We start from the raw sequence: 21,290 nt of genomic DNA, 5'->3' as shown, positions 1-21,290 counted from the left end.
ATGAGTTATACACAAAACACTAACATCACTTGGACTCAAATTGTAAGAAACAAGTTTTTGCTTAACATCAACATATCACCAAATCAATTATCTGTTTTGCATCCACAATAGTGCAATTTGATTCTCTGCGGGGCATCTTGGTCCTGATCCTTTTGCAAACCAGAAATTTTTTAGGAACAAAGTTTCTTGGGGATGCTCAGAACATGGCATCTAAATTTCCACATGTAATGCAAATCAACAAGAAGTTCAGTAATTGCTGCTTCTGTCTTATGTTGATTTGCAAAGTACAGAGTTTGCACCAGAAACACATCTGCTCTGAGGTTTCCAGCTTATCATATTATGAGCAAGTGGTGCCAACCATTCTAATATCCCTGCCACTGCCTCATTCCACTCTTGTGAAAGACTGTATCATAAGATGATGACATCGAGCTCTTAGAGTTGTGCGGTTCTGGCCTCACCCTTAGTGCATCTCGCACAGTTGCAGGCAACATTTTGTACAGTTTATGTCTGTAAAAGACCATCAAGCTAGGAAACTTTACTGATTTATCAATTTCAATAACCACATTTGCATAGTGCAGTGCTAAGGCGGCAGCACCAAGTGTTTCAGGTGGAGCATCCAACAACTTGTGCTTGTAACTGAAGATTGATGGACTAGGATGAAGTTTACTGTCAGATGCCAGAATTTCTGCATTAAGATTAGAATCTCTGTCTATATGGACAAAAGCTGAACAAACACCATTTAAACTCAAGTAGCAAATGTTGAATTGTTGATAGGTGAATTTCTGAAAGTTCCAACTTCAGTCAAACTATTCAACTTCCCCAACTTCCTGATGGTTCTCTTCTTTGCAGAAATTGGGTCTTTCTCAGATGGATGGACAGAAGAAACTGAATGACTATGATGACTAATGTGATTAGAAAATTTCTCAAGTTTCTTGCAAATCACATTTACATATTCATGATCCAACAATTACTCAAGTCAAATTTAAAGTGAATCAATGACCTGATTTCTCTCTTTCAATAGTGACATTCAGTCATTTCAGTGTTGAGGTTTCTTTTGATTTTCAAATGGAATAATAGAAGTTTGATTGATGATGGTGTGTAGAATACATTCTAGATTGTTTCCCAAGTAAAATAGAAATTTACAATTATATATATCATAGCAAGAAATCATAGCTTGGGAACCAAGAAATTTCACTTTTAGACAATCTAGGACATTCTCTTATTAAATAGAGAGCTTAGCTTAGAACAAATCAGCTTTTCTTCTTCTGTTTGACTCGTTTCTTCTCGCACAGTCAGAGGTACAGAATCAGAAACAAACAATCATGCTGGACATTAATCTGTTTAGAGTAAGAAAAGCCACAACCCCGAAATCATCCGCAACTCGCAGCGCCGTCGTTTCAAGAGCGTTGACCTTGTTGACAAGGTGATCGACCTCGACCAACTATGGTGCCAAAGTAAGTCTAGTCTCTCCTTTCCTATCTCTCCCTTTCAAGTGTTCCAGTTTTTTCTATCTTCTCAATCTGTCTTGATTTGGGTTTACCTCAAATTTTAATTGTTGTGAAATTTTTGTGAATTTAGGACAATTCGAGTTCGAGAATCTCAAGAGAGAGTTCAAGCAGATCAACAAGGAAATGTTTCAGCTTAAAATTGTGAGTACTTGCATCTATCTTAGAATTTCTCTCTACTTTTTGCTTGTTTGTTATATGCTTGATGCCGTCAATCCTGCAAAGCAAAATATTATTTCATAGGTTAATTCTATCTCCTATTTATGTCCTGCTTCTGTCCTGTCCTGTTTTGTTAGTAGCTGTATTGGGTTTCATATAATTTCTTGTTATAATGAGCATGGACAGATTAAGAATTAGATTTTCTAATCCTTCATGAAAGCTTAAGGAGATAAAATTTAGATTAGTTCAAAGTATGTTCTATGCCAAAAGACAGGTTTATATCATATATGTTATGTTGGTTAACTTTGGTGTGCTTGCATGAACTTGCTTATTTCATTAGGTTTGTAAGACTCTTATCTTGCTTTTCTTCTTTTTCAAAGTGTGACATTAATCTTGGGAATTTTTGGAATAACAGAAAGATGCTGAGTTGAATAAAAAGGCAGAGGAAAAGAAGAGGTTGGTGGCAGAGAAAGAAGCTGAAGTTGGAGAAGATTTAGCACAAAGGAATTCAAGCTTGGAAGAAATTGGGAACATTGTCCATGATTCAGTCCCCATCAGCGAAGATGAGGCAAACAATGAAGTGGTTAGATCATGGGGAGAAAAGCGGGTGGAGGCAGCACTGAAAAATCATGTCGAGCTTTGTAGGCTTCTTGGGATTGCTGACTTTGAGAGAGGTGCTCAAGTGGCTGGATCCAGAGGTTATTACATTGAAGGCGTCGGCTTAGACCTTCATGAAGCTCTCAAAAACTTTGCTCTAGATTTTCTTGAGGACAAGAAATTCAAGAAAATCACTCCTCCATTTTCTATGAAACAAGACGTCAGGGCCAAATGTGCTCAATTACAGGAATTCGACGACGAGCTTTATAAGGTAACTGGTGAAGGAGTTGACAAGTATCTGATTGCTACTGCTGAACAGCCTCTATGTGCTCGTCACAAGGATGAATGGTTCCATCCCTCCCAGCTACCCAAGAAATATGCTGGATTTTCATATTGCTTCAGGACAGAAGCTGGCTCGCATGGACGAGACACATTGGGGCTTTTTAGGACTCATGAGTTCGCCAAAGTAGAACAATTCTGTATTACCAGCCCAAATGGAAATGACTCCTGGGATATGCATGAGGAGATGATCATGAACTCAGAGGAGTTCTACAGAAAGCTTAGCATTCCATATCGCGTAGTGAACATTGTTTCGGGTGCTTTGAATGGTGCAGCTGCAAAGAAGTATGACTTAGAAGGCTGGTTTCCTGCATCACAGACATATAGAGAACTGGTCTCGTGTTCAAACTGTACAGACTTTCAATCCAGAAAATTAGAAATTAGATATATATGGACAGGCAATGAGAAGACGAAGCAATATGTACACATGTTGAACTCCACCCTTTACTGCAATTGGGAGAACTATGTGCTGCATTCTCGAAAACTATCAAAGGGAGGATGGTGTTGAGGTACCAGAAGGTTTACGACAGTACATGCGTGGCAAGAACTTCTTACCTTTTGAACATTGATGAACCCTCAAATTGTGTACTTCTAAATAAGCATTAAAAAAGCTCCAGAAAAATAGTGTTAATTTGTTTTTACTATCTTCTGTTGCCTTGTTTTCTATAGGTACCAATACCATCATTTGGAACCGAGTAGCTTGTTTTTGCCTTTATTTCTTCTACTTGATCATACCTGCGCTAATAGTAAGTCACTGCAACCATGATGAAACACCGGTAGAAACAATAATTCTGTAGTATTCCAGGGAAGTTACCTTAAGAAGACAATTCATCTGGTGTTTCATGGCTGGGAAATTTTCTCAAATTGATATTTAAACACTTATCATGTCTGCCTCTGCTTTGATAAAGGTACAAATGATCTTGCAAAAGCAGGATTTAACAATAACAAGGGATTATATTATCTTAATTAGAATTATGAATCACTAAAACAAACAGTAATATGGAAATTGAAAAAGGGGAAAAGATTGATTAAGGTTAGAGCTTAGGCTTTGGTATGTTTTACTTTGTTTAGAATATTTCCCAAATCTCAGTTGCAATTTCATAATTTCAGATGCTTGGGTGTCATTCCCATTGGAAGGTGTGGATTGGAATATTGTGGATTAGGCAATTGCCTTTAGATGAACAAGTTAAACTTTAACCTCCAAAGGGATTCAAATTCAATATATCTTGCTGAGAAAAGAAGAAAATGCTAGTTGAATTGAGACAAAGATCACATGACAAATGACAGAGTAGGTGAAAACAATTGACCACATGTACCCAATTTCCATATTTGCAACTACTGAAGTACTGATAAGTGGATCACGTTTCTTGCCTCCCCTCCAAATTCATAGTAATTTATTATGAGACTTGAAAATCTGATGCAGTATTGCATAGCAATAACTCTGGTACATTTTATGAATGCAGTACTGAATATATACATTATTAAGTTATGAACAACATCGGTACAATATAGCGAGCAGAAAAATATGAGTTTACAGTGATTATTTTTTGAATTACTCATTATATTCCTCAGAAAAGATGCAGAAAGACATGAATGAGTGTAGTTCAATTATCTGAGGATTAAGTTAATTAACTCTATCATGATTTGTTATAGCTTATAATTGAGCTTCATGTTTCAGAACTCCTACAAAGAATAATGAAATAAGAAGCATTGGATTTGAAATCCTGCTTTGGAGAGGGTGTAAGAAACCATTATCTTCCCACTTAGCAACAGTTTATTATAAATCAGACCATAAAACACTGTCACCACCTTGCTTCATTTATCTGCTTATTCTGATGCTGATTGGACTGGTTGTCCGGATTCACGTCGTTCTACATCTGGCTACCTTATTTACCTTGACTCCAACTTGATATCTTGGTGCAACAAAAAGCAACCAACAATTGCTCGCTCAAGTGCCGAGTCTGAGTATCGCTTTCTTACTAGTGTCGAAACTACATGGTTAGGTTTTCTGTTACATGAATTTGGTGCTAGGATTTAATTGGTTTCCTGTTTTGCTCTATTGTGACAATATTAGCACCACTTACATGGCTTCTAACCCTGTGTTTCATGCCCGCACTAAACATATAGAGCTTGATTATCATTTTATTAGAGAGAAAGTAGTCCTTGGGAGCCATAGGGTTTGCTACATTCCTTATGTCGACCAGCCCGCTAGCTGATCTCCTGACCAAACCGCTCCATAAGGCTCGACATGTTCTTCTCTCCACCAAACTTGTCTATCCAGGACCGTCAAGTTTGCGGGGGGATGTTAGAACAAATCAATCTCTTCCTCAAATCAAGCCATAATTAGGATGCTATGATTTAGTGTAAATTATATATCAGTTTTGATACTGATGTAAATGTAGTTTATTTCCTCATTATTACTGATTTGTAATAGCAGTATCATTAGTCATACCACTGCCATATATATTGTATATCTTGTAAACAGAAAGTAATGAGAATCAAGATTGCGGCTATTGAGACCTCCAAATTTGCTCACTAGATCTCATCTTATTTTGAATTATTAAATGACATATACATCCTCATACACTATGACTATCAAGGACAATAATTATACAAAATGAAATATTGTATTTATTTTCTCTTTAGACTTTCAATTAATAATAATTTATTACATTATTTATTATTTTCCTTATATATTTTNTTTTNTATTTTTTTATTTAANCTNTATTTATAAGAGACTAAAAAATAATCAATATCGATCATGTGACATACTAATTTTGATTATCATATTATCATACATGTTAAACTCATATACTTACAAGATGCATAAATATTTTTACAAAAAAAAATAATAATATCTATCGATTATAGAAAATATATATTTATTGAAATAATTTATTATGAGGTACAAAATAGAGATCAAATTATTCAAAAGAAAAAAAATAGAGAAAAATAACACGTACAAAAGACAAAAACAATTATAAAGATATATAGAGTAGTTTATGATAGAACATTTTCTTGCATGAAAACAATAATAAAAAAATGAAGGTAGGAAATAGATGTTGACAAACAAAAACGAAAAAGAAAAGAAAAGAATGAGAAGTCTATTGATTGAATAAGAGGTAATTAATTAATTGAAATATATGTTAATAAATAACTAAGGTTATGTTAGGAATTTGAAATGAGGTATAATGAGCAAATACTTATATTGAAAAGTAAAAAGGGAGGTGTAGAAAGAATAAGAGGTATAATGAGTAAATTTAGAGATCCCAACAACCGCACTCGAAAATCAATTACTACACATCACATACAACAGAAACATATCAAACACTGATTATAATTTATAACCATGGATCAAATATGCTAAAGATATTTTAATAACCTTGTTCAAAGATATTAGCAAACAAAAATATCTGGATGAGGAACTGACGTAAACATACTTTAGGACAGTAGAAGCTGACCCAAAAACAAAATAACACGTGTAAGGCAAATGAGTTAACAGAAACACATTACAGATAAAAACAAGGAATAGATTGCATAAGCTTCCAAATAGAGATTGATTGTGCAATGTGCTGTCATCTCCATTTTCACCATTTGCAGAAGCTTTCAATAAAAATAAATAAATAAAAAAACATTTGCAGAAGCTAGAATAGTCTAATATTTGGCAAGAAGCTGATCTTAATCAAACTAACTAGGAACTTGGAAATGTATCCCAAAAAAAATAAAAAACCTAGGAACTTGGAAATGCTAGTCTTTTTATGTTTCACAACCACTAATCATTGGATCTTTGCTTCATGGAAAAAAAATCTTTAGCTCTTTGCTATTTCTGCACACACGAAGTAACTTATAAACTAGAATATATTTATGTATGCAGTCCGTTTCAGATACGGACGTCCACACCGCCTTACAGTGCGGATTTCCCTCCGTTCACCACCATGCTGCGCTGGCGAGGGCGCGCCTCCACCCCAGCGGACTCCAGCAGCTTCCCTGACCTCTTTCCATCCCCGGCGAGTCCGTCGAATTCCAGTTTTCCGACCAGATTAACTTTGTTTAAAGTTTTGGGTGATCTGGCCGGAAAACTGAAATTCGGCGGACTCGCCGGAGATGAAAAGAGGTCGGGGAAGCTGCTGGAGTCCGCTAGGATGGAAGCGCGCCCTCGCCGGTGCCATATGGTGGCGAAAGGAGGGACATCCACACTGTGCGGACATCCGCACCTGATAACGTCTGTATATGTATATATATATATATATATACAGGAATTCTCCGGTGCGGACGTCCGCACCAAAAGTTTTGGTGCGGATGTCTGCAGCCGAGAAGGGCTATATATATATATACAGAGAGGATGAGAAGCGGACCGTCCACACTCGGCTTAAAGTGTGGACTTCGTCCGTTCTCCGCCGTCTCACGCCGGCGACGGTTTCTCTCCTTCCCGGACGACAACACAGGCTTCCAGGACGGTTTCTCCCCTTCCAGGACTGGCCGGCGACAAGTTTTCCGACCGGATTGAAGCTCTGGACGGAAAACACCATTATTGATCAAGGTTGGCCGGAAAACTTGTCGCCGGTCAGTCTTGGAAGGAGAGAAGCCGTCCTGGAAGCCTGTGCTGTCGTCCGAGAAGGAGAGAAGCCGTCGCCGGCGTGAGACGACGGAGAACAGACGAGGTCCGCACTTTAAGCCGGAGTGCGGACGTCCGCTCCACATCCGGCCTGTATATATATATGGTCCATAATTATAGTGGGTCATTTGGAATATTAGGTAAAGCAAATACCATAAGAAAATCAATTTCTTTGATCATAGCTTCATAACCAAGAAATTCAAAAGTAACACCTATCATATACCATAACCCACAATGTATTATATGTTTTCTCTAATAATTTTATGCTAATTTTGAGGACCCAGGTTATTGGGTCTTTTTCTTCTTCTGTATTCTTGTAATGAACCCAAATATTGACCTCATATTTTTACCTTGTAGAGCTAGGTGGAGCTAAATCAGTCCAACCAGTACAACATAGTTGCCCAAACTCGATACCAGAAAGAAAGAAGAGGTTGGCAAGCAAACCTGGTAAGTTTCTCAGTTTGAAAGCAACTTCTCAATCACTGCATCAGCCACCGCTGATTTTCAAGATCATAGTTGAGTCAGAGAGTCAACCAACTTATACTATTTCCCTTGTCCTTCACTACTCCGGTAGCTTCCGCCGTTAAAGTTAATGCCTTTAACTTCTCCCACTTCACTCTCTTTCAAACCCACACAACCTTAACCAGTATAAAACAAAACCAGAGCCTGTACAAGAAAACGAAAAAACCCTGTCTCACAAAAATGAGATTCTTCATCATCTTCTTCTTCTTTAGATTTCTGCTTCTTCTGGTTCTGAATGCATCAGTGGAATCTACATCAAACTGTAACAGTAGAGACCACGAACAAGTCTCCAAGGCCTTCAAATCAGTCCAAAGCTTCAATCTTTCTTGGTTCCAAAACCGAAGGACTCCCAACTGCTCAAATCCACCCATCACGGAAATCAACCTCCATTCTAGAAACCTCAGCGGCATAGTTTCATGGAAGTACCTCAGAAACATGTCACATCTTCAAGACCTTGATCTGTCTAACAACTCTCTCAAAGGCTCCGTCCCAGGTTGGTTCTGGTCCCTTCCAACATTACTCCAAGTCGACCTCTCCAACAACAACCTCGGTGGCAGCTTCGGGTTCGAAAGCAATGTTTCACTTTCCTTGGTGCAAAAACTCAACCTCTCCAGTAACAGGTTCACCAACTCTGTCCTGCTTTCCGGTTTCCCCACCTCAAAATCCTAGACCTTTCTCACAACAACTTGAGAGCTCTCCCTTCTGGCTTTGCCAACCTCACTAATCTCCAACACCTCGACATTTCTAGCTGCAAAATCTCCGGCAGCTCCAAACCCATCTCGGTTCTTCGCACATTGACCTACCTAGATGTCTCCAACAACTCCATGACCGGTTCTTTCCCTTCGGATTTTCCCCCAATTAGTCCCCTTAAGTTCTTGAACATTTCGTTCAATAATTTCACAGGCGTAGTCGGCTCAGAAAAGTACCACAAATTTGGCAAAGCAGCTTTCTTTCATGCTGGGAAGGATTTAAATCTTACATTTTTCAATGCTTCCAATTTCAAATCCACACCAAAACCACATTTTAAATCCCCAATTCAAAAACCTAAACCCCTCCCAAGACCCATAACTCTTCAAAAACCCAAATCTTCAAAACCAAAAAGAAGTCTCATCATCATCATCATCAGCCTATCTTGTGCCTCCACATTTGTGCTTGCTTTCCTAGGCATCTGCATAGCTTGCAGATACAGAAGAAAGCAATTTGCTTAGAAACACAAATGGGCTCAACCGGGTCCGGGTCGAGAAGTCCGGCCCGTTCTCGTTCGAAACGGAGTCCAGTACATCCTGGGTGGCCGACATCAAGGAGCCAACCTCCGCGCAGGTTGTCATGTTCGAGAAGCCGCTCATGAACTACCTCACGTTCAAAGACCTCATCGCCGCTACGTCACACTTCGGCAAAGACTCCCAGCTCGCCGAGGGCCGCTGCGGTCCCGTCTACACCGGCGTGCTTCCAGGAGACCTCCACGTGGCGATCAAGGTCCTGGAAAACGCCAGAGACGTCGGACATGACGAGGCCGTGGACATGTTTGAAACCTTGTCCAAGTTGTAACACCCGAACCTCTTGCCTGTCTCCGGTTACTGCATTGCAGGTACTGTTTGTTTTCCGGTTTGGTAATTTGAATTCCCCTAACGACATTAATGGCAGCACGGGAGTGCTTTTATTACGACGTCGTTTTATGAGGTCCCGTTAACGTTTGGTCTGCGTGACTGTGTCTGCCATTATCGTCACGTAAATCTAGCTAAAACCCACAGAGGGTTATAATTGTTCTTGAAGAACACAAATTAAGATTTAAAAATTAACGTTACGATTTAAGTTACCGTCTGAGTGTTTTACACGGAAATGGTTCTTGTTTCAGGGAAAGAGAAGCTGGTGTTGTATGAGTTCATAGCGAACGGGGACTTGCATAGGTGGCTACACGAGCTGCCTACCGGGGACCCCAACGTGGAGGACTGGAGTGCCGACACTTGGTACCAAAGCGGGGCCTACTCGCCCGAGAAGAAGGGATGGCTCACGCCACCGCATTGCGGTTGGGATAGCGCGTGGACTGGCGTACCTCCATCACGCGGGGTCGAACCCGGTGGTGCATGGCCACCTTGTGACTTCGAACATTTTGCTGGGGGCGAATTTCGAGCCGAGAATTGCGGATTTGGGGTTGAGGAATTTTGGGTTGAGGGATGGAGATATGGGTGGAGGGACGGAGACGGACGTGTATTGTTTTGGGGTGGTGTTGGTGGAGCTGTTGACGGGGCGGCGGAGACGGTGGTGTGGGTGAGAAGGATGGTGAGGGAGACGCGTGGGGTGGACGCGCTGGATGAGACGTTGAGGGAAGGTGGGGATTTTGAGTGGGAGATAGTGGAGAGTCTCCGAGTTGGGTACTTGTGTACGGTGGAGACACCTGTGAAAAGGCCCAGCATGCAGCAAGTGCTGGGTTTGCTCAAAGACATACATCCCAGTTCCACTGCCACTCTAGACTTTGGTCTGAGTTGATTGAGGTGATGTTTCTCCACGCGCCGCCGAGAGATCACGTAGTATATAAAAACCGGGGAAATGGGAATGTTTATATAATGCTTCTGTTTCCACCGTTAAATTTACCTGTTACGGATTTAATGGTTGAAAATTTGGAACATTACATATTCTGAAGCATTACTCTATTTACTCGTGTTAAAATTAAGGACGAATGTGACCACATCTTGTAGTCTTTGTTTTAGGAATACCAGTTAGCCGAGAAACAATGTTGTATAACTATAACATTAGATATTAGATTTGTAAAATTGGTTAATGTTAATACATCCGAAACATGGCGGAAGCTCTAAAACACTACAACTACATGTGTGGATCAAGACATATAGAGATATAAAGGAGAGTGGGGCTGCTGATGAGGAAGAAGACCAAGAAAGTGTGGTAAATTCGTAATAGTGGGGAGAGATGTTGAGGTTAAGGTGAGCAAAGAATCTCCACAATTCCGCTTATTGATTGTCCCTTGTGAAAGGGTTCTCAACTTCTCATCATCAACCTCCTTTAGTAGATTTTTGTTTCCTGCCCTTTTTTCTCCTTTCGTTTTTGTTTCCATCTTCTCCTTTATTCCTTCATCATTGTGGCTTTTCTGGGAAAAAGAAAGAAGACTGAAATAGAGATGCCTTGCTTGCTATGCCACCCTTGAGTTGCCCATGACTCTTATGCATATCAAATTAGCTTAAAAAAGTAGTTAACGTCTTCAAGCTGCAAATGTCGCCGGGGCGGGGGGGAGTTGCAGACAAACTAGTCGACTGATTTTGTAGTGTGGAGTATTTTCCGGGGAAAATGTCTATATATGTGAGAAACTTTTAAAATGCTCTGGTCTCTAAAAACTATGTGGCAGTCTGGTCTTTTTTGTCAATTAAATTTTGACACGTGGATTTGTTACAACTAAAATATAAACTAAGATTTTTTATATTTTGTGAAATAACCGTTCATGAGTCTTTTGTGAGTTTAGACTAGGGTCTAAGGTATATGGTTAGACTTTAGGGTTTAGGATTTAAAAAATCAACAATAATAAACCCAAAATGGTATTTGATAAAATAGCTAAAATAGTTTTTCATCATCAAAATTCACATATAAAAATTTGAATGAAATGGCACGTGGTCTTATATATGTTGGGTTTGTCTAGAATACGCCTTTAGGTTTCGCACGCCCTGTACACCTAACTAAATGGATGTTATGGAAAGACATTCGCAGTTCTGTCTTAGGAGCTGTAAATTTGCTTTTATGCATATACGACGAGCGCATACAGTGGGCCCATATATGGCAAACACAAATATAGTAGGTGATATATGTCAAACGAAGAAGATCATGACCAGCTCTGACGACAACTTCAATGTCGATGAGGCAGTGGCTCTAGAATCATAAACCATCAACCACATGGTGGTGGACGGTTGCGTCAACAATGCGATCAACTTACCCAACATCATTGGCGCCATCCTTGCCAAGGTGATCAAGTACTGCAAGAAGAACGTGGTGGAGGGGATCTAATCCGGCTGAAGGTGGGATGAGAAGGACACTAGCTTTCTGGTGCATAGATGCAGATGAATATGGAGAAGGAGAGAGAGAGAGGTTCAGACCGTCAGTGGTTGGACTGAAAGAGTGAAAGTGGATTTGGTCTACTGTTTTAAAAGTCATAAACGCCCTTACAGTTTTACCATAACATAATCATTTTACTGTTGACGACAACTAAGTTTTGAATTTACTTTTGTGCCCTTACATCTTAGATTGTGTTGACAGAAAGATGTCACGTGGCAAGCGTAACTTTGGCGTACGAATTCAGAGGCGTGTTTCAGCCTTTTCCATATATGTTTTCTTGACAAATATATAATTTTCGAAAGATTCAGCTTAATATGCCTAGTGTTCGTATAATGTTTCAATGAAGAGATTTCAAAGGATATATTTAGTTTAATTTTATTTTTATAAGAAAGGGTGCATTCCACCACAACCGGGAACCCAACCAGGACAGTATTCAGCTGCTACAATAAAAAATACCTATCTTTGAGATAGTTCGATTTAAATACAAACTTATCTATTTCACCTCTTTTTTTTCCCAAGTTAGTTTTGATCTCTAGCTTACCTGATGCTTTACTGAAAGAAAAAAAAGGAAAAAAAAAAGCAAAAACCATTATAAATTAACGACTTATTAGCAACTGTTTTCTTTTTGCACATCGATTGATTGATTGCATTTACTACTAGCTAAATGTTGCATGATGTTGTGTTTAACTATATATAAGCCAAAGTGCACATAGGTCTGTTTTGGCTACGATTTCAGCAGGAAAGGAGTGTTGCACCAAAGTCTCTTTTGGTAGTGCGGGGCGTGCTAGCTCGTGGATATGAATGAGTAGTATTCTTGTTGTAGAGTGTGCTTAACCTTTTGCTTCTAATCAAAACGACTGAGGTCCAAGAGAGCACTGAACTCAGACACCAGGTTCTTCGGAATCACCTTGCGGACAAGGATTTCGGTAGCTATAGACGCCACCAATATCGATACTCGCTCCTTGAAGCGAGTAGAGCAACCAATGGGGAGGCTTTGGAAAGTTGATTGTGCTAAGGCTATTGCTTTAGCGTCTGGTTTCGACTAAGTTGAACGGTTTGTATTGTAGTTATTATATGAGAGACTGTATGTGTAGATTGATCCCCGAACCCTCTTTTTATACTGGAGAGCCCGTATAATTAGTAGATAAGGATGCATTCTTCGCAACCTAGCTGGTTTCTGCTACTTTAGTTGCTCAAGCTTTCAATTTACTTGACAACCATGCAATCAGATGACGCAATCCTGACTGTGTAAGTAGACTTCGCTTAGATCACAAGTGGTGATCCTTCGCTGATCAAAGCCTCCTTAGTCTTCAACACGGAGACGGTATTCATCTCCTATGAGGATGTTGACTTCGCGAGGCAGTTAATGCCCTAACCTAACTCGGGTTCCTCGCTTGTCGCTAATTTGCAACCAACAACTAAATAAGCCTATTTTTAGGACTACTGGTATTGGCCCAAATGTTGCCTAATACTTTATTGAAAATAGTCCCCGTCCAAATTCTTAATCGGGATCAAATAAGGTCCTTGTCGAACTTTAATTTGCACACCCCTAAATCTCAGAGGTAAAAAGTAAAAAGCAACATGCAGGAGGTGATACCTAGCTACCAGTGATATGATTTAAATTCATTCATGCCCGGTAGACGAGGCATCATTTGAAGGCTGATATACTTCTAAGGTCGTTTGGAACTTGGGAAGTGTGCATGCAGCTTCTAAGTTGTAATCAAATCAAAGCAAAACAAGGCTATAACTAATAAGCTGTGGAACGACAGAGAGAAAGAGAGATTGCTGGCAAAAACAAGCCAAAGATGTATGGGATTTTTCTCAAATTAAGAAGATGATGATGGCGAAAGAGAAAGCGTATCGAGCGGATGTAAATTTGCTCCCCACCCTTACTTCCCCACCCTCATCTCCACCCACATGGTTGAATGTCACATGTCTTATCTTTTAATCACTTTAACCATAGTTAACAACATCTATTTATGATTTAAAAACATCTACTTTTTTTAATAGGATTTAAAAATATCTATTTATGATAATAAATTATATTATTTTCTAATTTTACTTTAAATCACTCTTTTTTTTCTAAACAACCCAACAAATTTAGTACGTACTCAAGCAAGAGCAAACGTGTTGTTGTTGTTATTTTTTTTTCTTTTTTCTTTTTTTTTGAAAGGGAGCAAACATGATGTTTCTAAATAACCTAGCTTTTGTCAAATATGATTTCATGGTTCATGTATAATCTAGTAAAGGAGCTCAAATAATTTTTACAGTTTTTTTATATTCACAAGTAATTTTTTATATAGATGGCCGGGGTGAAATTACACAGACCTGGCGTTCCAAGAAAGATGTTGACTTGGTAATTATTCTTAAAAAAATAGGTTCTAGCTTGCTGCTGTGTAAATACCAATAAATTATCTTGTTTAATCATGAGGAGTCCTAAATTTGTTAGGTTTTATTATTTTATTTAAAAAAAGAAAAGAAAAGAAAAGAAAAGAGTGAATTAAAGTAAAATTAGAATATAATATAATTTATTATTATAAATAAATCTTGTTAACCATGGTTAGAGTAATTAAAAGATAGGACATGTGGCATTCAACATTGTGGGTGGAGATGAGGGTGGGAAAGTAAGGGTGGGGAGCAAATTTGTATCCTTATCGAGAATTCCATGCATGGCGCATATATGTACAAAAATGTTGAAGATTCTAGTGGAGTGGGCTTTGCCATTCATCTTCATAAATTGACCCACCTTTATGTAATAGAAATGACTAAAATATCAACGATAGTGGAGATATCCATGGATATCGAATACCACAAAAATTTTACCAAATTTTTATATAAAACTTGTATATTCCACCAACAATAGACTAATTATAATGTTGTGGGATAATAGTATTTCACTATATACACAACCGCTCGCATCATACTTATTCGTGGGCCCAAGCCCTTCGCACGGCCCGACCCAAAGGTCCATCTCGAAGACAGATGCAGAAGCCGCTAGGAAGATTAGCATGAAGACCCACTCTTTAGGTACTTGTTTGTATTTCCTTGTAATAGGGCTTGGAACCTTCTAGAAAGTTCCTCTATTTGCATATGCTATGCCATATGACACTTGTATGTGAAATGTAACACCCCATTTCTATAAATAGGGGTCACCTGTTCTCCCTCACTCTTTGATTATTCATTATCTCATTCTTCTTCGAGTGGACGTAGCCTCCTGCTCTAGGGAGGTGAACTACTTAAACCTTGTGTTATCTCTCTCTCTCTCTCTTAATTATCCACACAAATGAATTATCCGCAAAGAATCCAAAGATCTCATCCCCAAAAATTCATCCTTAACAGTTGGCGCCATATGTTCAATTCGAAAAGTGTCTTTCCAGACAAATTTATCGCACACGGACAAATTGGTCTCGCATGGCCATCTCGCAAGGCCATCGTGCATAGACAAATGTCGTCACGCACGGACGAATGGTATGTCGCACGCAACCTCTGTCCGGACAAATTTCATCCCACGATTGATCACATAATCCCACACATCAAAAGCCACGTTCTCTACCAAAATCGCAACCACGGGCAAATCTCCTCCAAGGACAAATTTTGGAAGGACAAGTTTCCGCTCATGTCACAATGATCAGCCTCTCGATCGGCCAAACTCATTTATTCCTCCTCCATCCGTTTGGAAGTTGAGGCTTGGAGGATGATTGCATGTGCATGGAGACCAATCCCAAGCTGCAAAGTTCACGCACAGACTCTATAATTACATCCACGCTTCATACGCACAAGCCAACAACATTCATCAATTATCCTAATTGATGATGGGGTGGTGCATGAGAAGAAAGCACATGCATTGCTATCAACCAAACAGCTTCAGAATTATTCTTCATCATTCAATTATACGTCTCAATTACACATGATTGGCATGCAAATTCCGAACCAGGGGCTCTCAATTATTCATCATTCAGAAACTCCCAGCTCAACGAAAACTCATGTCCACATTTTGACATGCAAGTCTGAACGGGGACACACATGCTAACATAAAGTCAAGAACAGTTATAATTATACATTGGAGGGGGCGACCAAGACTTTACTGGAGTCTCTTTCGAATTCATCGTCTTGTGAGCGAGGTTACACAAAAGTCAGGGCGCACAAGACTATACACACAGTTGATTTCCATTCTCTCTCTGTCTGAGATGGACTTGCATTCTCAATCACTCATCAGTCGCACAAACATCCAACCTAGCTAATAGCTATAAATCAACTCCCTGATTAGTGGTGCAGATCTCCAGCTAGCTTCATGAAAGGAAACAATTTAATCTTATCATCGACTCTTGTGAGTTGCAAGTCTTGGACGTCGATCTGTCTTCTCGTTTTCCAGTCTCAACATACTAGCTATATATCTCCACACATTTTGCACATCCAAAACTACAAAGCATATTCACCTACACAATTAATGGAGAGCAATTGGTTCTTCATGGTCTACTGTTGTTGCCTCGCGGCTAGCTGCTTAACTACTAGGGTTGTAACTTGAAAACCGATAACCGAAAAATAACCACACCAAAGCCGAACCATAACCGAAAAAAACCGAGGAAAAAAAAACCGCACCAAACCGCAAAAAAATAACCAAAAACCGAAAGGTTTGGTTTGGTTTTGGTTTCGGATGTTTGGAAACCGAAACCGAACCGAAAAACCGATTAAAAATATATATATATTGTAAGGAAATTATATTATTTATAAATATATATTATTAATATACATAAAATTTTATGTAGAAACTTGGGGTTAAATAAAGCCCAAAAAAAAGATGGCCTTGCTTTCTCAGTCTGTTCCAACATTACTACATTAGGGTAATATTAATTGCATACATATTAATTGCATACAATGTTATAGGAAATTGTGAACCAGATTTTGCACAAACTTATTAAATGTATTGTTTGTGAAATCATGTGTCTCATGAAGGTTGTTTTTGCAGGTTTTTGGACTTTTGGTCATGGAACTTGCTGCTTTTGCTGCTGAAGTGATGATCTATCATCTATATGTTCATGCTGTTCTAGTTTTTCATTGCTTTTTTTTCTTTTTGAAAATTGTTATGTGGCATTGTGGGCTGCCCTTTTTCATTTTTTTCTTTTCTTTTCTTTTCCGAAACGGTTATGTAATATGAGACATTTCTACTTTCTATTTTTCTAGACTTGGTTTCTTTATAGAATAACCGAAAAAAACCCGATATAAACCAGAGAAAAACCAAACCGAACACAATTGGTTTATGAAAAAATAAGTGAAAAACCAAACCAAACCAAACCGAAAAAATAGATCGGTTTGGTGTTCGGTGTCACCTATTAACCACACCATTCAAACCGATTAACAGTCCTATTAACTACGGCAGCAGCACAAACCAACCTCAGCACAGACCAATCTGCTCTTCTTGCTCTCAAAGCCCATATCACCAGGGACCCTCATAACTTGATCTTCACCAATTGGTCAACCACCACATCTGTTTGCAACTGGGTTGGCGTTACCTGTGGTGCACGCCACCTTAGAGCTACAGCCTTGAACCTCTCCTACCTTGGTCTCCAAGGCACTATTCCTCCACAGCTAGGCAACCTATCGTTTCTCGTTTCTATTAACTTGAGAAATAACAGTTTCCACGGTCCCTTACCCTAGGAATTAGCTCGTTTGCGGCGACTGAAGTTCATTAGATTCAGATTCAACAATTTTATGGGTATCATTCCTTCATGGTTTGTGTCCTTCTCCAAACTTCAATATTTGTCTTTGGACGGTAATAAATTTTCAGGTTCCATACCAGTGGCCATCTTCAACTTATCTGCACTGCAAGTGATCGATTTGAGCGATAACCAACTATTAGGTACGAGCTAACACACCTACCGACAAATCATTTGGGGTTGTACAGACTGGCTCTTATTTGGATTTATAATCGTTACACATTTACACTAACATTGGTCCCAGTTATTTTTCTGATTTATATATGTGAACATGTAGTATACCAAGAGAAATTGGAAATTTAACAACACTGAAGGAGATCTACCTTGATTATAATAATTTCATCGGTAGGCTCTCATAATCAGGTGTACAATTTTATTTTTCTCTCAATCAGTTTCCCCCATAAAATTGATGTTAGAGAAAGAAATACTTGATGTTTTTTCTTCTTCTTCAGAAATTCCAAATGAGATTGGCGTTTTAGATCAACTAGAGATGTCGTTTGTGCAAGAAAATGCGCTAGAAGGAAATGTTCCTACCGTTGTCTTCAACATGTCTTCTTTGATTACTTTGACTCTATTTGGAAACTATTTAAAGGGCAGACTTCCGGACAATATGTGCCAGAATCTTCCTCGTATTCAAGAGTTGTATTTTAGTCATAACCAGCTTGAAGGTCCACTTCCATCCATATATTGGCATTGCAAACAACTTGTCAATTTAAGATTGGGGCGTAACAACTTCATTGGAAGCATACCCAAAAATATTGGAAATGCAACTGAGTTATCGCAGGTTTATCTTGACGAAAACAATTTGATAGGTACGTACATCATGATTTATTTCTTAACTACTTTATAGTTTATACTTTATACCATATTAAAATTCAACATTGTGTTTTAATCATTCCTATATGAGATTGTTTGTCAAGTCTTCTACCTAAATTGAACAAGAAAGTGTCAATTTGTGTAATCTGACTCTACATATTATTGGGGCAGGTACCATACCGTATGAGATTGGTCGTCTTCCAAATCTAGTTGAATTAGCCATCCATAATAACAATCTGAATGGCTTCATCCCAACCAATATCTTCAATATGTCCACAATAATGATCATATCTTTAACTAATAATCAGCTCTCAGGCAACCTCCCACCAACATAGGTCTTGGGCTTCCAAACCTGCAATAGTTCTACATAGCAGGAAATAAACTAAGTGGAGTAATCCCCATATCCATCTCCAATGCCTCTCAGCTCACAATAATAGATATGGGAGAAAACTTTCTTTCAGGCTTTATTCCTAACACACTATGTGCTTTAACAAATTTTGAGTGGCTTTCCTTATATGCAAATCATTTAACTATCGATACTACTACTCAGGAAGTAAATGTTCTCTCTTGCTTGGAAAATCTCAAAATGTTGAGGCACTTGGCCTTCAATACAAACCCATTAAATGCCTACCTCCCTATTTCCTTCTTTCGAAATCTATCTACATCACTTCAGGATGTTTATCTATACGACTGCAACTTGAGAGGTAATGTACTTGATGATGTAGGCAACTTGAGCAGCTTGGCAGTTTTATCCATGTATAACAACAAATTAAGTGGATCAATCCCAGCCTCACTAGGAAATTTGAAAAATCTCCAGGGTTTGAGTTTGGGCAGTAACGAATTGCAAGGACACATCCCGGATGAACTTTGTCAACTAAAATACCTTGCTATCTTAGGGTTGCATGGTAACCAGCTCTCTGGCTCTATACCTTCTTGTTTGGGTCACCTGGTCACTGCACTAAGATATCTCTTCTTACATTCCAATTTGTTGAGTTCCACAATACCATCTAGTTTGTGGGGACTCACATATATCTTGGATCTATACTTGTCATCCAATAACCTAAGTGGATCTCTCTCGGAAGATGTTGGTAATTTAAAAGTTGTCATAGTTATCGATTTATCAAACAACCACTTTTCTGGTAGTATACCGAGCAACATTGGGAATCTACAAACGTTGCAGAATCTCTCCTTGGAGAATAACAACTTCAAAGGCCTTATTCCTAGTTCACTTGGAAAATCCCTCAGCGTGGTACTTTTGGACTTGTCCAAAAACAATCTGTCTGGAATGATTCCAAAGTCACTTGAATCACTCAAATATCTCAAGATTTTGGATCTATCTTTCAACAAACTCCAAGGAGAAATCCCAACAGGTGGACCTCTTCGAAACTTCTCTGCTCAATCATTTGTGTCGAGTGGGAAGCTCTGTGGTGCTTCCCGGTTCCATGTCCCAGCATGCAAGAACAGTATATTTGAAGCACATTCAACTAACTCAAGCAGATCCATCTCCAAGTACATTATCCTAGGGATATTGTCAGCAATGTTCATTGTGTCCTCCGTTTGGATAGTGATACTACGTAGAAGAAACAATGTGGAAGCTGCAGAAGAGAATGAACTGTTATCTCAACTTCTATGGAGAGTTTCACACATTGAACTTGTTCGAGCAACAAATGCATTTGATGAAAGAAACTTACTTGGCACTGGTGGTTTTGGTTCAGTCTATTAGGGGACATTTTCTGGTGGGATAAATGTGGCCATAAAGGTTTTCAATTTACAGCTAGAAGAGGCCTTCAAGAGTTTCGATATTGAGTGTGAAATTCTAAGCAACATTCGTCATCGAAATCTTATTAAAATCATCACTTGTTGCAGTCAAATTGATTTCAAAGCCGTGGTACTGAACTACATGCCTAAGGGGAGCCTTGAGAAGTGGTTATATTCTCCAAACTTGTGTTTAAACATCCTGCAGAGATTGAGTATTATGATAAATGTTGCATCGGCATTGGAATACCTTCATCATGGTTATGAACCATCTATTGTTCACTGTGATTTGAAACCCAGCAATATCCTACTAGATGATGAGGATATGAGTGCACATGTTGCTGACTTTGGCATTGCAAAACTCTTGTGTGGAAGAGATTCCATGACCCAAACCATCACTCAAGCCACAATTGGATATATGGCCCCAGGTACTATTGCTAGTTTATTTTTGAGTTTACATGTCAATTCTTAGATGATTATAGTTTTATTTTCATTAAAATATATATGAAATGAAAAAGAAAAAAAAGTACTTACACATTTGTATGTTTCAGAGTATGGAACGGAAGGAATAGTTACTAGAAGAGGAGATGTGTACAGTTTTGGTGTCGTGTTGATGGAAACATTCACAAGAAAGAAGCCAACGGATGAGATGTTCGTTGGGGAAATGAGTTTAAAGCAATGGGTTTCAAATTCAGCATTACTTGATGTTGTGGATGCCAACTTACAAGTGACAGAAGCAGATGATCATGATTTGTGAACAAGAGCGAGTGTTTGTCATCCATAATGAGATTAGCTCTAGCATGTTTTGCAGAATCACCAGAAAAGAGGGTGAATATGCAAGATGCTCTAGCCACACTGAACAAGATCAAGATCAAGTTTTTGAAGGGCGCTACCGGAGGTGTGGTGTTGAACCGTTCTCTTGTTTAGCAAGGCTTTGCAGCTTTCATTTCTGTAGCATATATGATCTTGGCCTAGGATTCAGTCTTCAAAATCTTCAATGAATGCTATATTCACTTTGTATTTCTTCTGCTGTATTTGTAATACATGCCAATGCAGATTGAACATACATGCTATACCATTCTAGTTTTGCAATGACAAGAACCGCTTTCTCAGTAATATAGTGTCAAAACATGGGTAAAAACTTCACAATCAAAATCAGGAGGAAGAGCAACTCTTGGTTGATTTGGTTCTCATTGTTTGTAGAAATAGCTT

General features: G+C 38.8%; 1 protein-coding gene and 2 pseudogenes across 2 annotated transcripts; all 3 read left to right on the top strand.

Annotated features, from left to right (window-relative positions):
• Window positions 1-1,322: 1,322 nt before the first annotated feature.
• LOC101295695 lies at window positions 1,323-3,226 on the top strand (annotated as a pseudogene). The gene is made up of 3 exons (XR_184236.1): window positions 1,323-1,454; window positions 1,579-1,649; window positions 2,080-3,226. The product of XR_184236.1 is annotated as a serine--tRNA ligase-like (transcript).
• A 4,691-nt stretch (window positions 3,227-7,917) lies between these two features.
• On the top strand, window positions 7,918-10,224 carry LOC101293472 (annotated as a pseudogene).
• A 7,773-nt stretch (window positions 10,225-17,997) lies between these two features.
• Window positions 17,998-21,005, top strand: LOC101293180 (leucine-rich repeat receptor protein kinase EXS-like). The gene is made up of 4 exons (XM_004295683.1): window positions 17,998-18,291; window positions 18,874-20,037; window positions 20,287-20,506; window positions 20,890-21,005. The coding sequence occupies exons 1-4, from the start codon at window positions 17,998-18,000 to the stop codon at window positions 21,003-21,005; spliced, it is 1,794 nt and encodes a 597-aa protein (XP_004295731.1).
• Window positions 21,006-21,290: the final 285 nt, after the last annotated feature.

The sequence above is a fragment of the Fragaria vesca genome, linkage group LG3 (assembly GCF_000184155.1).
Source record: "Fragaria vesca subsp. vesca linkage group LG3, FraVesHawaii_1.0, whole genome shotgun sequence".
NCBI classification, from domain to species: domain Eukaryota; kingdom Viridiplantae; phylum Streptophyta; class Magnoliopsida; order Rosales; family Rosaceae; genus Fragaria; species Fragaria vesca.
Note: the sequence above shows the minus strand (reverse complement) of the source record. Positions and strands in the feature narration are given on the sequence as shown.

Bases quoted from the DNA above. Each gene is read 5' to 3' on its own strand.
- LOC101293180 (XM_004295683.1), top strand. From the start codon at position 17,998: ATGTCGTTTGTGCAAGAAAATGCGCTAGAAGGAAATGTTCCTACCGTT. The intron at 18,292-18,873 runs GTTTATCTTGAC...ACTACTACTCAG, and splicing joins ATGCAACTGAGTTATCGCAG to GAAGTAAATGTTCTCTCTTG. The intron at 20,507-20,889 runs GTACTATTGCTA...CATGTTTTGCAG, and splicing joins AATTGGATATATGGCCCCAG to AATCACCAGAAAAGAGGGTG.